The sequence below is a fragment of the Salmo salar genome, unplaced genomic scaffold, assembly GCF_905237065.1.
Source record: "Salmo salar unplaced genomic scaffold, Ssal_v3.1, whole genome shotgun sequence".
Classification (NCBI taxonomy): domain Eukaryota; kingdom Metazoa; phylum Chordata; class Actinopteri; order Salmoniformes; family Salmonidae; genus Salmo; species Salmo salar.
Genome location: NW_025548359.1, coordinates 482501 through 495190, shown reverse-complemented (window position 1 = coordinate 495190; position 12690 = coordinate 482501). Strand labels below are relative to the sequence as shown.

The window sequence follows — 12690 nt, the reverse complement described above, 5'->3', positions numbered from 1 at the left end:
ACATTAAATATGGATTTTTACCTCTTCAGAAATACTTCAGTGTACCTTCAATGTTCTTGTTGCCCGGGCAACAGGGAGGAGAGGATGTGGGGGGGAGGGGTCAGTTGTCAGGGTGATGAAGTGATGTCATAGAAGGTGGTGGGGGGTGGGGAGGGGTCAGTTGTCAGGGTGATGAAGTGATGTCATAGAAGGTGGTGGTGGTGGTGGGGGGGGGGTGTTGAGCGTAAAGCTAAAGGTGTGGTCTGGTCATGAGTTGGAGGGTTCATCTCCTTCCATTGGGTCTTATATACGTTTTCTTCTACACAGTCTGTTATACATCAATGGGTTCTGATTGGAGTGGATGATTATAGACCCTGTGGGGGGGGATTCAAAATGTTACCCTACCAGGTCTGGACTACTGCTGTTGTTCTCCTCTACCTGGTCATTACTGGTACCCGCCTGGTGTCCCAGGTCTAAATCAGGCCCTGATTAGAGGGGGAACAATGACTGGTGTCCCAGGTCTAAATCAGGCCCTGATTAGAGGGGGAACAATGACTGGTGTCTCAGGTCTAAATCAGCCCCTGGTGTCCCAGGTCTAAATCAGCCCCTGGTGTCCCAGGTCTAAATCAGGCCCTGATTAGAGGGGGAACAATGACTGGTGTCTCAGGTCTAAATCAGGCCCTGATTAGAGGGGGAACAATGACTGGTGTCTCAGGTCTAAATCAGTCCCTGATTAGAGGGGAACAATGACTGGTGTCTCAGGTCTAAATCAGCCCCTGGTGTCCCAGGTCTTAATCAGCCCCTGGTGTCCCTGGTCTAAATCAGGCCCTGATTAGAGGGGAACAATGACTGGTGTCTCAGGTCTAAATCAGCCCCTGGTGTCCCAGGTCTAAATCAGGCCCTGATTCGAGGGGGAACAATGACTGGTGTCCCAGGTCTAAATCAGCCCCTGGTGTCCCAGGTCTAAATCAGGCCCTGATTAGAGGGGGAACAATGACTGGTGTCCCAGGTCTAAATCAGCCCCTGGTGTCCCAGGTCTAAATCAGGCCCTGATTCGAGGGGGAACAATGACTGGTGTCTCAGGTCTAAATCAGCCCCTGGTGTCCCAGGTCTAAATCAGGCCCTGATTCGAGGGGGAACAATGACTGGTGTCCCAGGTCTAAATCAGCCCCTGGTGTCCCAGGTCTAAATCAGGCCCTGATTAGAGGGGGAACAATGACTGGTGTCCCAGGTCTAAATCAGCCCCTGGTGTCCCAGGTCTAAATCAGTCCCTGATTAGAGGGGAACAATGACTGGTGTCCCAGGTCTAAATCAGGCCCTGATTCGAGGGGAACAATGACTGGTGTCCCAGGTCTAAATCAGCCCCTGGTGTCCCAGATCTAAATCAGCCCCTGGTGTCCCAGGTCTAAATCAGCCCCTGGTGTCCCAGGTCTAAATCAGGCCCTGATTCGAGGGGGAACAATGAAAGAAAACAGAGGAACTCTCCAGATTTGAACATGAGGGATATAGGCTCTATTCAATTACAGAAGGGTATATTGTGTGAAAGTCAGGGGGGCAAAGAAGTCTGGTCCCAGTATTCATTAGGACCAACAAGAACCCTGGCGAAAGAAGCCAGCGAGGGAGACGTTGCATAGACGTTGTTAAAACGTCGAAAGGGTTTTTGGCACGACGTCATAACGTGGCCTAGATGTTGGGCTAATGTTGAAGAACCGACGCTGAGTAGAGTTTGTGTTATTGATTAAAGGGTCCATTTGGTTTTTGGGTTTTTTCCTGACGTTGCGTAGATGTTGCTGAACGGAGGGGGAGAGGGGAGAGGGAGAGGAGAGGGGAGAGGGGAGGAGAGAGGGGAGAGGGGAGAGGGGAGAGGAGAGGGGAGAGGAGAGGAGGGGAGAGGGGAGAGGGGAGAGGAGGGAGGTGATATGTGGAGATGAGGTCTTCTATAGGTCTTCTGTAGTTTCTTGCCTGACGTTGTGACGCACAAGTTGTTTGAACGTTGAGTGGTGGTTGAACAGGCGTTGTGGACCAGACAGCTGGTATCTGATTAACTGTTGTCAGTAGGTCTGGTATCAGTCAGTAGGTCTGGTATCAGTCAGTCAGTAGGTCTGGTATCTGTCAGTAGGTCTGGTATCTGTCAGTAGGTCTGGTATCTGTCAGTAGGTCTGGTATCAGTCAGTAGGTCTGGTATCAGTCAGTAGGTCTGGTATCAGTCAGTAGGTCTGGTATCTGTCAGTAGGTCTGGTATCTGTCAGTAGGTCTGGTATCTGTCAGTAGGTCTGGTATCAGTCAGTAGGTCTGGTATCAGTCAGTAGGTCTGGTATCTGTCAGTAGGTCTGGTATCTGTCAGTAGGTCTGGTATCAGTCAGTAGGTCTGGTATCAGTCAGTAGGTCTGGTATCAGTCAGTAGGTCTGGTATCTGTCAGTAGGTCTGGTATCAGTCAGTAGGTCTGGTATCTGTCAGTAGGTCTGGTATCAGTCAGTAGGTCTGGTATCAGTCAGTCAGTAGGTCTGGTATCAGTCAGTAGGTCCGGTATCAGTCAGTAGGTCTGGTATCAGTCAGTAGGTCTGGTATCAGTCAGTAGGTCCGGTATCAGTCAGTAGGTCTGGTATCAGTCAGTAGGTCCGGTATCAGTCAGTAGGTCTGGTATCAGTCAGTAGGTCCGGTATCAGTCAGTAGGTCTGGTATCAGTCAGTAGGTCTGGTATCAGTCAGTAGGTCTGGTATCAGTCAGTAGGTCCGGTATCAGTCAGTAGGTCTGGTATCAGTCAGTAGGTCTGGTATCAGTCAGTAGGTCTGGTATCTGTCAGTAGGTCTGGTATCAGTCAGTAGGTCTGGTATCAGTCAGTAGGTCCGGTATCAGTCAGTAGGTCTGGTATCAGTCAGTAGGTCTGGTATCAGTCAGTAGGTCCGGTATCAGTCAGTAGGTCTGGTAGACATCGTGGATGGGCACCTGAAACGCAGCGCCAGGGAAGGCCTGGGGCACAGCGTAACTCGCGTACCCTCCGTAAGCTGCAGCCGCCGCAGCTGCGTTCTTCTGCAGGGCTGCCAGGGCAGCGGCGTTGTAGTTTGTGATGGGCATGTAGCCTCCTCCGTACAGACCGCCGGCCGCGGGGATACGCTGCATGTTGTGGGTCATGGTATACACTGGGGTGATGGGACGACCCTGAGGGGGAGGGGAGAGAGGGGAGGGAGAGAGAGAGAGAGAGAGAGAGAGAGAGAGAGAGAGAGAGAGAGAGAGAGAGAGAGAGAGAGAGAGAGAGAGGAGAAATGGAGGAGGAGAGAGGGGGAGGGAGAGAGGAAGGGAGAAATGGAGGAGGAGAGAGGGAGGGGGAGGGAGAGAGTGGAGGGAGGGAGGGAGAGAGGAGGAGAGAGAGAGAGAAGGAGAGAGAGGGAGGGGGAAGGGAGAGAGGGGAGGAGAGCGGAAGGGGGGAGGGAGAGAGAGGGAGGGGAGAGAGAGAGATGGGGGGAGGGGAGGGGAGGGAGAAATGGAGGAGGAGAGAGGGAGGGGAGAGAGAGGGAGGGAGAGAGAGGGAGAGAGGGGAGAGAGAGAGAGAGGAGGGGAGAGAGAGAGAGAGAGAGAGAGAGAGAGAGAGGGAGGGGAGGGGGAAATAGAGGAGGAGAGAGGGAGAGGGAGAGAGAGACAGAGTTAGTGGATAACTTTCAGATTACATTAATTTAATGTACAGTCTGTGTGTGTGTACCTGGTAGGTGTGGAGACAGCAGGTATAACAGTCTGTGTGTGTGTACCTGGTAGGGCGGAGGTGTGGAGACAGCAGGTAGGACAGTAGTCTGGGCTGTGTGGTCGTGCTGCAGGGTCAGCGGGTTAATGAGGTGCTCCACAGCGGGATGCATCTTCCCTTCCTCCATCAGCTTGGCTCCCTGGAACACTGGGTACTGGCCCCCAAGAGCCTGCAGGCCCACTGCACACACACACACACACACACACACACACACACACACACACACACACACACACACACACACACACACACACACACACAGAGAGAGAGACATATACAGACGTACACACAAAACCCCAGAATGATAGTCAGATTGGGAAATGCCGCTGTGAGGTGGCAAAGACATTGAGAGCAGAGGCACAGTTTCAACAGGACAGAGTTTATGAGGGAGGGAGGGAGGGAGGGAGGGAGAGAGAGAGAGAGAGAGAGGGAGAGAGAGAGGGAGAGAGAGAGAGAGAGAGAGAGAGAGAGAGAGAGAGAGAGAGAGAGAGAGAGAGAGAGAGAGAGAGAGAGAGAGAGAGAGAGAGAGAGAGAGAATGGAGAGAGAGAGGAGAGAGAGAGAGAGAGAGAGAGAAGAGGGAGAGAGAGAAGAGAGAGAGAGAGAGAGAGAGAGAGAGAGAGAGAGAAGAGAGAGAGAGAGAGAGAGAATGGAATTACCCAAGTTAGTGTTAGCCTCTGTTTGTTGGGGTGTGATTCAGATTAAAATGGTGCTTAGCTCTTGATTAAACCCCCTTCACACACACACACACACACACACACACACGCTAATACACACGCCAACACAAGGTCACTCATTGTTTCAGATGAACAAAAAGTCCACTGTGTTTTTCTGATCCAGATATTCCAGAGACTGAGAGAAGGATTTGTGAGGGAATTGAAAAATCACTTCCAGATTAGAGAATCAGATTATCGTTCCGTACCGGAGAGATACACCTAACAGAAAACCCTAAATAAACCAATGAGTGACGTTTAAATCAGAAGAGGTCAAAGAGGGGGGGGGTTAGAGATTGTTGACCCCTTGACCCCTTGATCTGAAGGGTGTTGAGGAATTTACAGTAAAGGAACAACACATCACCAAGGGAGAATAGGACAGAGTAGATAGAGAGAAAACAGAAGGAGAGATGAGAGAGAGAGAGAGAGAGAGAGAGAGAGAGAGAGAGAGAGAGAGAGAGAGAGAGAGAGAGAGAGAGAGAGAGAGAGAGAGAGAGAGAGAGAGAGAGAGAGAGAGAGAGAGAGAGAGAGAGAGAGAGACAGACAGACAGAGAGACAGAGAGAGAGACGAGACAGACAGACAGACAGACGAGACAGACAGACAGACAGACGAGACAGACAGACAGACAGACAGACGAGACAGACAGACAGACAGACAGACAGACAGACAGACGAGACAGACAGACAGACGAGACAGACAGACAGACAGACAGACAGACAGACGAGACAGACAGACAGACAGACAGACAGACAGACAGAGAACAGACAGAGAGACAGACAGAGAGAGCAGACAGACAGAGAGAGAGACAGACAGACAGACAGACGAGACAGACAGAGAGACGAGACAGACAGACAGACAGACAGACGAGACAGACAGACAGACGAGACAGACAGACAGACAGACGAGACAGACAGACAGACAGACAGACAGACGAGACAGACGAGACAGACAGACAGACAGACAGACAGACAGACAGACAGACAGACGAGACAGACAGACAGACGAGACAGACAGACGAGACAGAGAACAGACAGACAGACAGACAGACGAAAGACGAGACAGACGAGACAGACGAGACAGACAGACAGACAGACAGACGAAGAGACGAGACAGACAGACAGACAGACAGACGAGACAGACGAACAGACAGACAGACAGACAGACAGACAGACAGACAGACAGACAGACAGAACAGACAGACAGACAGACGAGACAGACGAGACAGACAGACAGACAGACAGACAGACAGACGAGACGAGACAGACAGACAGACAGACGAGACGAGACAGACAGACAGACGAGACAGACAGACAGACAGACAGACAGACAGACAGACAGACAGACAGACAGACAGACAGACAGACAGACAGACAGACAGACAGACAGACAGACAGACAGACAGAGAGAGGACGTTCCTCTCTGAGAAGGAAGGCTTGCAGTTCAACTCCAGTCCAGTAGGGGGGGCAGTAGAGTCTCTTTGCTTTTTGTTTTTCTTTCAGAAAGCTGCTGTCTGTCAACAGTGACCCGAGCTGCAGAAAGGTTTATATGTCAGCTGATATTAAAGTATTAATAGTGAAATCTATGACCCATCAATTCATCCTCGGCTTCCTATATCCCCATTTCCTGTTTGCTATTTCCTGCCTGCTGCTGCCCTCTGGGAACTGGAGTTGAAAGACGCCAGTAGGGAGTTAGTTTACACCAGGCCTGGTTTAGACCAGTAGGGAGTTAGTTTAGACCAGGCCTGGTTTAGACCAGTAGGGAGTTAGTTTAGACCAGGCCTGGTTTAGACCAGTAGGGAGTTAGTTTAGACCAGGCCTGGTTTAGACCAGTCGGGAGTTAGTTTACACCAGGCCTGGTTTAGACCAGTAGGGAGTTAGTTTAGACCAGGCCTGGTTTAGACCAGTAGGGAGTTAGTTTACACCAGGCCTGGTTTAGACCAGTAGGGAGTTAGTTTACACCAGGCCTGGTTTAGACCAGTAGGGAGTTAGTTTAGACCAGGCCTGGTTTAGACCAGTAGGGAGTTAGTTTACACCAGGCCTGGTTTAGACCAGTAGGGAGTTAGTTTAGACCAGGACTGGTTTAGACCAGTAGGGAGTTAGTTTACACCAGGCCTGGTTTAGACCAGTAGGGAGTTAGTTTAGACCAGGCCTGGTTTAGACCAGTAGGGAGTTAGTTTACACCAGGCCTGGTTTAGACCAGTAGGGAGTTAGTTTACACCAGGACTGGTTTAGACCAGTAGGGAGTTAGTTTACACCAGGACTGGTTTAGACCAGTAGGGAGTTAGTTTACACCAGGACTGGTTTAGAGGTTCGACAACTCTATCTTTCACTGACTTGAGCCAGGCTTGAGACAGGAAGGAGAAAACTGAAGGAAGCAGGCGGCGGTATAGTAGACAGTTTAAGGGTGATGACGACGGGGAGGAGGGAGGGGGGGTACGACGGGGAAGGGGGTACGACAGGGGGGGGGAGTATGACTGACTTGTGCAAGGCTTGATACCCAGCGGGTTGACTGAAGCTGACAGCTCCATGGAAGGTAACAACTCGTAGGCTTTGTTGTCGGGGCCCTTGGCTTTGCCTTCATGGTAACGGCTGTAGATACCCCGCCCAGCAGAGTAACCCCCCAGGTATGACCCCCGGGGGCCTGGGGCGCGGCTACCCGTTACCGCACGGCCACGCCCTCGCACAGCACCTGCTGGAGATAGGCCACAGTGGGGGAGGGGGCTGTTTAGGGTACGCTTCAATATGTAGGGGTTATGGGATATGTTCTATAGGGGCTGTTTAGCACAGGGCCCAGCGTCGTCCAGGTTAGGGGTTTTGGCCGGGGTAGTCCGTCATTGTAAATATGTGTTATTTCATAGTTTTGATGTCTTCACTATTATTCTACAATGTAGAAAATAGTAAAAAAATAAAGAAAAACCCTTGAATGAGTAAGCGTGTCCAAACTTTAAACTGGTAGAGTATATATATATATATATATATATATATATAGATAGATATTTGATCATATTCTGCTCCAGCCGTTACTACGAGCCCGTCCACCCCAATTAAAGTGTCACCTGTGGTACTAAAGTTCGTTATTGCTATCCGAGATCCTTGGGACGTCCCTACCCTAAACCCCCTACCCTAAACACCCTACCCTAAATCCCTACCCTAAAGCCCTACCCTAAACCCCAGACCCTACCCTAAATCCCTACCCTAAACCCTAAACCCCCACCCTAATTCCCTACCCTAAACCTTAACCCCTACCCTTAACCCCTACCCTAAACCTTAAACCCTACCCTTAACCCCTACCCTACCCTAAACCTTAACCTTAACCCCTACCCTTAACCCCCTACCCTACCCTAAACATTAACCTTAATCCCTACCCTTAACCCCTACCCTACCCTAAACCCTAATTCCCTACCCTAAACCCTAATTCTATACCCCTACCCTAAACCTTAACCCCTACCCTACCCTAAACCTTAATCCCTACCCTTAAACCCTACCCTAAACCCTAATTCTATACCCCTACCCTAAACCCTAAACCCCTACCCTAAACCCTAATTCTATACCCCTACCCTAAACCCTAAACCCCTACCCTAAACCCTAATTCTATACCCCTACCCTAAACCCTAAACCCCTACCCTAAACCCTAATTCTATACCCCTACCCTAAACCCTAAACCCCTACCCTAAACCCTAATTCTATACCCCTACCCTAAACCCTAAACCCTAAACCCTAAACCCTAAAACCCTACCTTTAATTTAACCGTTTTAAATGTCAACTTCAGCGGGGTGATGTCCGAGAGTTGGGACGTCCCGAGGAATCCAGTTTAGACTTTTTTTTCCGTCAAAGTGTGAAGCCGTCGTTAGCAACATCACGGAAGGGGGAGGGGGGGTTGCTATGGGGGCGTCAATTTACACGTTTTTTTTGTCCAATATATACTTTTGTCTATGTTTATCTAGTCATTAGTTTGTTGTGATTCCAACAATGGTAGGACATCTAGTAAGTGAAGTTGTGAAGGGGGTGGTTTGGGGAGACATCGTTGGGGTCTGACAGTTTTGTCCGTCTACCAATGAACTAACAAAAAAATGGGGGACGGAAGTTGTTATGGAAACCCAGAGAGAGAGAGAGAGAGAGAGAGAGTTGGTCACACGACCAGGAAGTTGATGTTTCATTGGATAAGGAGTGTAAAAGGTGTAGCCAATGAGAAGGATGGAATAGATTTACCATTGGTCTGTATCATTGGACCTCCTTTGGAGACAAAAACCAGAAAACACAGTGATCACAGTCAGCGTCCGAACGGATTAGTTCGATCGGCCCAAATGGTACCCTGTCCCCTAATGTAAGGGCACTACTTCTGACCAGGGGGGGCCCGTAGGTGTTAAGAGCCCAAAAAAAAAGGGGCTCTCTGGTCAATAGTAGTGCCCTAGCAAATGGAATAGAGTGCTATTTAGGACACAGATTTAGTTGAGTTTCCACCCAGATACCTTGTCAGTATCAATCATCACAAAACGGGATGGGCTCCATAGCTCTTTAAAAAGGGACACCCTGCAATATGGCATCGTCAGAGAGACGCTTCCTGCTTACAGAGAGACGCTTCCTGCTTACAGAGAGACGCTTCCTGCTTACAGAGAGACGCTTCCTGCTTACAGAGAGACGCTTCCTGCTTACAGAGAGACGCTTCCTGCTTACAGAGAGACGCTTCCTGCTTACAGAGAGACGCTTCCTGCTTACAGACAGACGCTTCCTGCTTACAGAGAGACACTTCCTGCTTACAGAGAGAGACACTTCCTGCTTACAGACAGACGCTTCCTGCTTACAGAGAGACACTTCCTGCTTACAGAGAGAGACACTTCCTGCTTACAGAGAGACACTTCCTGCTTACAGAGAGAGACACTTCCTACTTACAGACAGTGAAGGACAACAGAATTCTAATCTGCCAATACTCCACACAGCCACTAGGGGGATCCTCTTGATGCAGGTATATAGAGTCTCACAGCGGAGGTGTCATAATACCCATAAGACCTAGCGGTCAAACAATGAAATGATTCATTTTTTCCCCCATAAGGGGATTTTAGAAACATTTCAATTAAGGTCTGTGTTTTGTTTAGGTTTGAACCTGCCGTGATGTTTTTGATAACCGTGTAAATCTCTCTACGACAAGGTGAACTTTTATCAAATATATATTCAGCTCTGTTTACTCTCAGATTCGAAAACGCTAATTAGCGTCAAAGTAGATCATCATGTAAAACTACGAATCCCAGCATGCACCTCGCACGTCATCTCTAGCTGACACCTTTGCTAAAAAAAAGGTATTGTGTAAATGTAAAATGTGTCAATTTCAAACGTGCACAAGACAGTTCACAGAATTGTCCATTTTAAAGTAGGGCGTCGTTGTAAATAAAACACGTGTGTTCTTAACTGACTCGCCTAGTTAAATAAAAGTTAAATAAAAATATTACAAAATGAAAAATAAATAAAGAAATGTTAACAATTTATTCATTACTACATGTAACTAACATTAGATAGTTAATCCAGATATTTGTAGTTTTTTTTTAATGATAGCCACATTAGCAGCTAATTAGAATTTAATTTGAGGGGGGGTTAAATGCAGGTGAATATATTAGTAGAGATTTACACGGTTATCAAAATCACCACCTTCCGGAGACACCTGAAACCCCACCTCTTTAAGGAATACCTGGGATAGGATAAAGTAATCCTTCTAACCCCCCCCTTAAAAGATTTAGATGCACTATTGTAAAGTGGTTGTTCCACTGGATATTATAAGGTGAATGCACCAATTTGTAAGTCGCTCTGGATAAGAGCGTCTGCTAAATGACTTAAATGTAAATGTAAATGTAAAACGCCACGGCAGGTTAAACCTACACAAAACACAGCCCTTTATTTTAAGTGTTTCTAAAATAAAATTTAAAAAAAAACGATTGGAACCATTTCCTTGTTTGACCGCAAGGTTTTCTGGGTATCGTGACTCATACTGTGGTACTCTATTACGCCTCAAAGGAGGAGAGAGAGAAGAAGAACAAGAAACTAGCAAGACCCAACAGTGGCCATCTTGGAATATTGTCGTTCTCGTAGTCGCTAAGCAGGAAGTCAACCCCGCTGTGCGTGTCCTATGATGTCATATATTGCGGAGAGTCCCTTTTACCGGTTAGAGATGCTGATCAATGATTTAGTGATTTAGATTTAGTGACTTCAGGGGGAGAGAGAGAGAGAGAGATCAATAATCATTTAGAACGCAGGCCCCTTTCCCCCCCCCCACCCCACCCCGAGAGAGAGAGAGATCAATAATCATTTAGAACGCAGGCCCCTTCCAATCCCCCCCCCTATTCGTCTGATTGATCAATATCATCATGATCATCTACCAATCACATGTATTGATGAGGTGGGATTCACTATTGGTTACATTTACAACAGCACACCCATCTATCTACAGATCTTCTGTCGTTATTAAACTGCATTCTCTGATGATAATAATTAATTATTCTCCATTCGTACTAGCGCGACGACGACGACGACGACGACGACGACGACGAAATTAGCAGATAAACAACAGACGGACCAAAATCTCCGAGCTACGTCTATAAGTACAAAGTCTTCGTTTTATATAGGCGGCCCAAACCAAATATCGAGCTAAAGAGCTGATCTGATTGGTGAGAAATAATAAAAAAAATTAAACCAAGATCAGAATTGGACTGTCTGTGTAAACGCTGCCAAAGACGACCAGAAGGTAAACAGTCTAACCTTTGATGAAGTAATCCCTGTTAGGTCCGATCAGTGTGTTGTAAGGGTACCCGTAGTAGGTGAGGGTGTAAGGGTCACATTGGTACACGTAGTTCTGCTGGACCGGTTCCGGTGCGGCCGTCGCCGCTGTAGCGCCCCCTTTAGACGCCTTCTGGTAACGCGTGTACTGCTCTTTGTCGACGGGCTTCGCCAGGGTGACCTCGATACAGGAACCCTCGACCTCCGTCCCGTTCAGGTGGTCCATGGCGACCACCGCGTCGTCACGGGACGAGAAGTGGACGAAGGCGTAGTCTCGGATCTTCTTGACACGTTCCACGCAGCCCTGGTTCCACTGGCCAAACACCTAGAACCCAAAAATATGTTAATACAGACCTGGTTCCACTGGCCAAACACCTAGAACCCAGAGACATGTTAATGCAGCCCTGGTTCCACTGGCCAAACACCTAGAACCCAGAGACATGTTAATGCAGCCCTGGTTCTACTGACCAAACACCTAGAACCCAGAGAGACATGTTAATACAGCCCTGGTTCCGCTGGCCAAACACCTAGAACCCAGAGACATGTTAATACAGCCCTGGTTCCACTGGCCAAACACCTAGAACACAGAGACATGTTAATACAGCCCTGGTTCCACTGGCCAAACACCTAGAACCCAGAGACATGTTAATACAGCCCTGGTTCCACTGGCCAAACACCTAGAACCCAGAGACATGTTAAAACAGCCTGGGTTCTACTGACCAAACACCTAGAACCCAGAGACATGTTAATACAGCCCTGGTTCTACTGACCAAACACCTAGAACCCAGAGACATGTTAATACAGCCCTGGTTCTACTGACCAAACACCTAGAACCCAGAGAGACATGTTAATACAGCCCTGGTTCCACTGGCCAAACACCTAGAACCCAGAGATATGTTAATGCAGCCCTGGTTCCGCTGGCCAAACACCTAGAACCCAGAGACATGTTAATACAGCCCTGGTTCCACTGGCCAAACACCTAGAACCCAGAGACATGTTAAAACAGCCTGGGGTCTACTGACCAAACACCTAGAACCCAGAGACATGTTAATACAGCCCTGGTTCTACTGACCAAACACCTAGAACCCAGAGACATGTTAATACAGCCCTGGTTCTACTGACCAAACACCTAGCAATCAATCAACCAATTGATCAATCAACCAATCTGTCAACCAATCAATCAATTAATCAATCAATCAACTAATCTGTCAATCAATCAAACTGTCACTAAACCAATCAGTCAGTAAATCAATCAATCAATCAATCCGACCTGTCGTAGTGTCTCCTCGCTGGTCTCCATCATCAGGTTCCTGACGTATAGAATCTTCACGGTCTCCATGACGTCCTCGTCCACGTCTATCTCCGGCTCCGCCCAGTCCACGGCGATCTGGTGCCCCCACAGCTGGATCCTGCCGGGCATCAGCTTCCTGCGCGCCATGGCCGCCGCGCGGTGACTCTCGTACTCCACGAAGGCAAAGCCACGGTTCTTCATCTTGTCTGC

The 12690-nt window shown here is 48.6% G+C and overlaps 1 protein-coding gene and 1 long non-coding RNA gene across 16 annotated transcripts in view; one reads left to right on the top strand and one right to left on the bottom strand.

Annotated features, from left to right (window-relative positions):
- Positions 1-240: 240 nt before the first annotated feature.
- On the top strand, positions 241-1189 carry LOC123732935 (uncharacterized). Of its 4 annotated transcripts, none has more exons than XR_006763510.1 (3): positions 241-546; positions 599-741; positions 941-1189. It is a non-coding gene; the product is annotated as an uncharacterized lncRNA (long non-coding RNA). The 4 variants fall into 4 exon arrangements; XR_006763511.1 differs by having other exon boundaries at positions 241-498; positions 695-741; positions 941-1176; XR_006763512.1 differs by having other exon boundaries at positions 241-498; positions 695-840; positions 941-1176.
- A 613-nt stretch (positions 1190-1802) lies between these two features.
- LOC106592913 (RNA-binding protein 47) overlaps positions 1803-12690 on the bottom strand; it is a 78576-nt gene continuing 67688 nt past the window's right edge. For 6 of the 12 annotated variants that reach the window (XM_045712262.1, XM_045712259.1, XM_045712261.1 and 3 more), the window contains 6 exons: positions 12460-12690; positions 11172-11514; positions 8637-8660; positions 6907-7119; positions 3724-3896; positions 1803-3139 (listed from right to left, as the gene is read on the bottom strand). The exon at positions 12460-12690 is cut by the window's right edge and continues 646 nt beyond it. In XM_045712262.1, coding sequence (XP_045568218.1) covers positions 2894-3139; positions 3724-3896; positions 6907-7119; positions 8637-8660; positions 11172-11514; positions 12460-12690 — 1230 coding nt within the window. In that variant the 3' untranslated portion in view covers positions 1803-2893. The remainder of the gene's footprint in view (positions 3140-3723; positions 3897-6906; positions 7120-8636; positions 8661-11171; positions 11515-12459) is intronic. The other 6 variants (XM_045712258.1, XM_045712265.1, XM_045712268.1 and 3 more) reach the window with 6 other exon arrangements.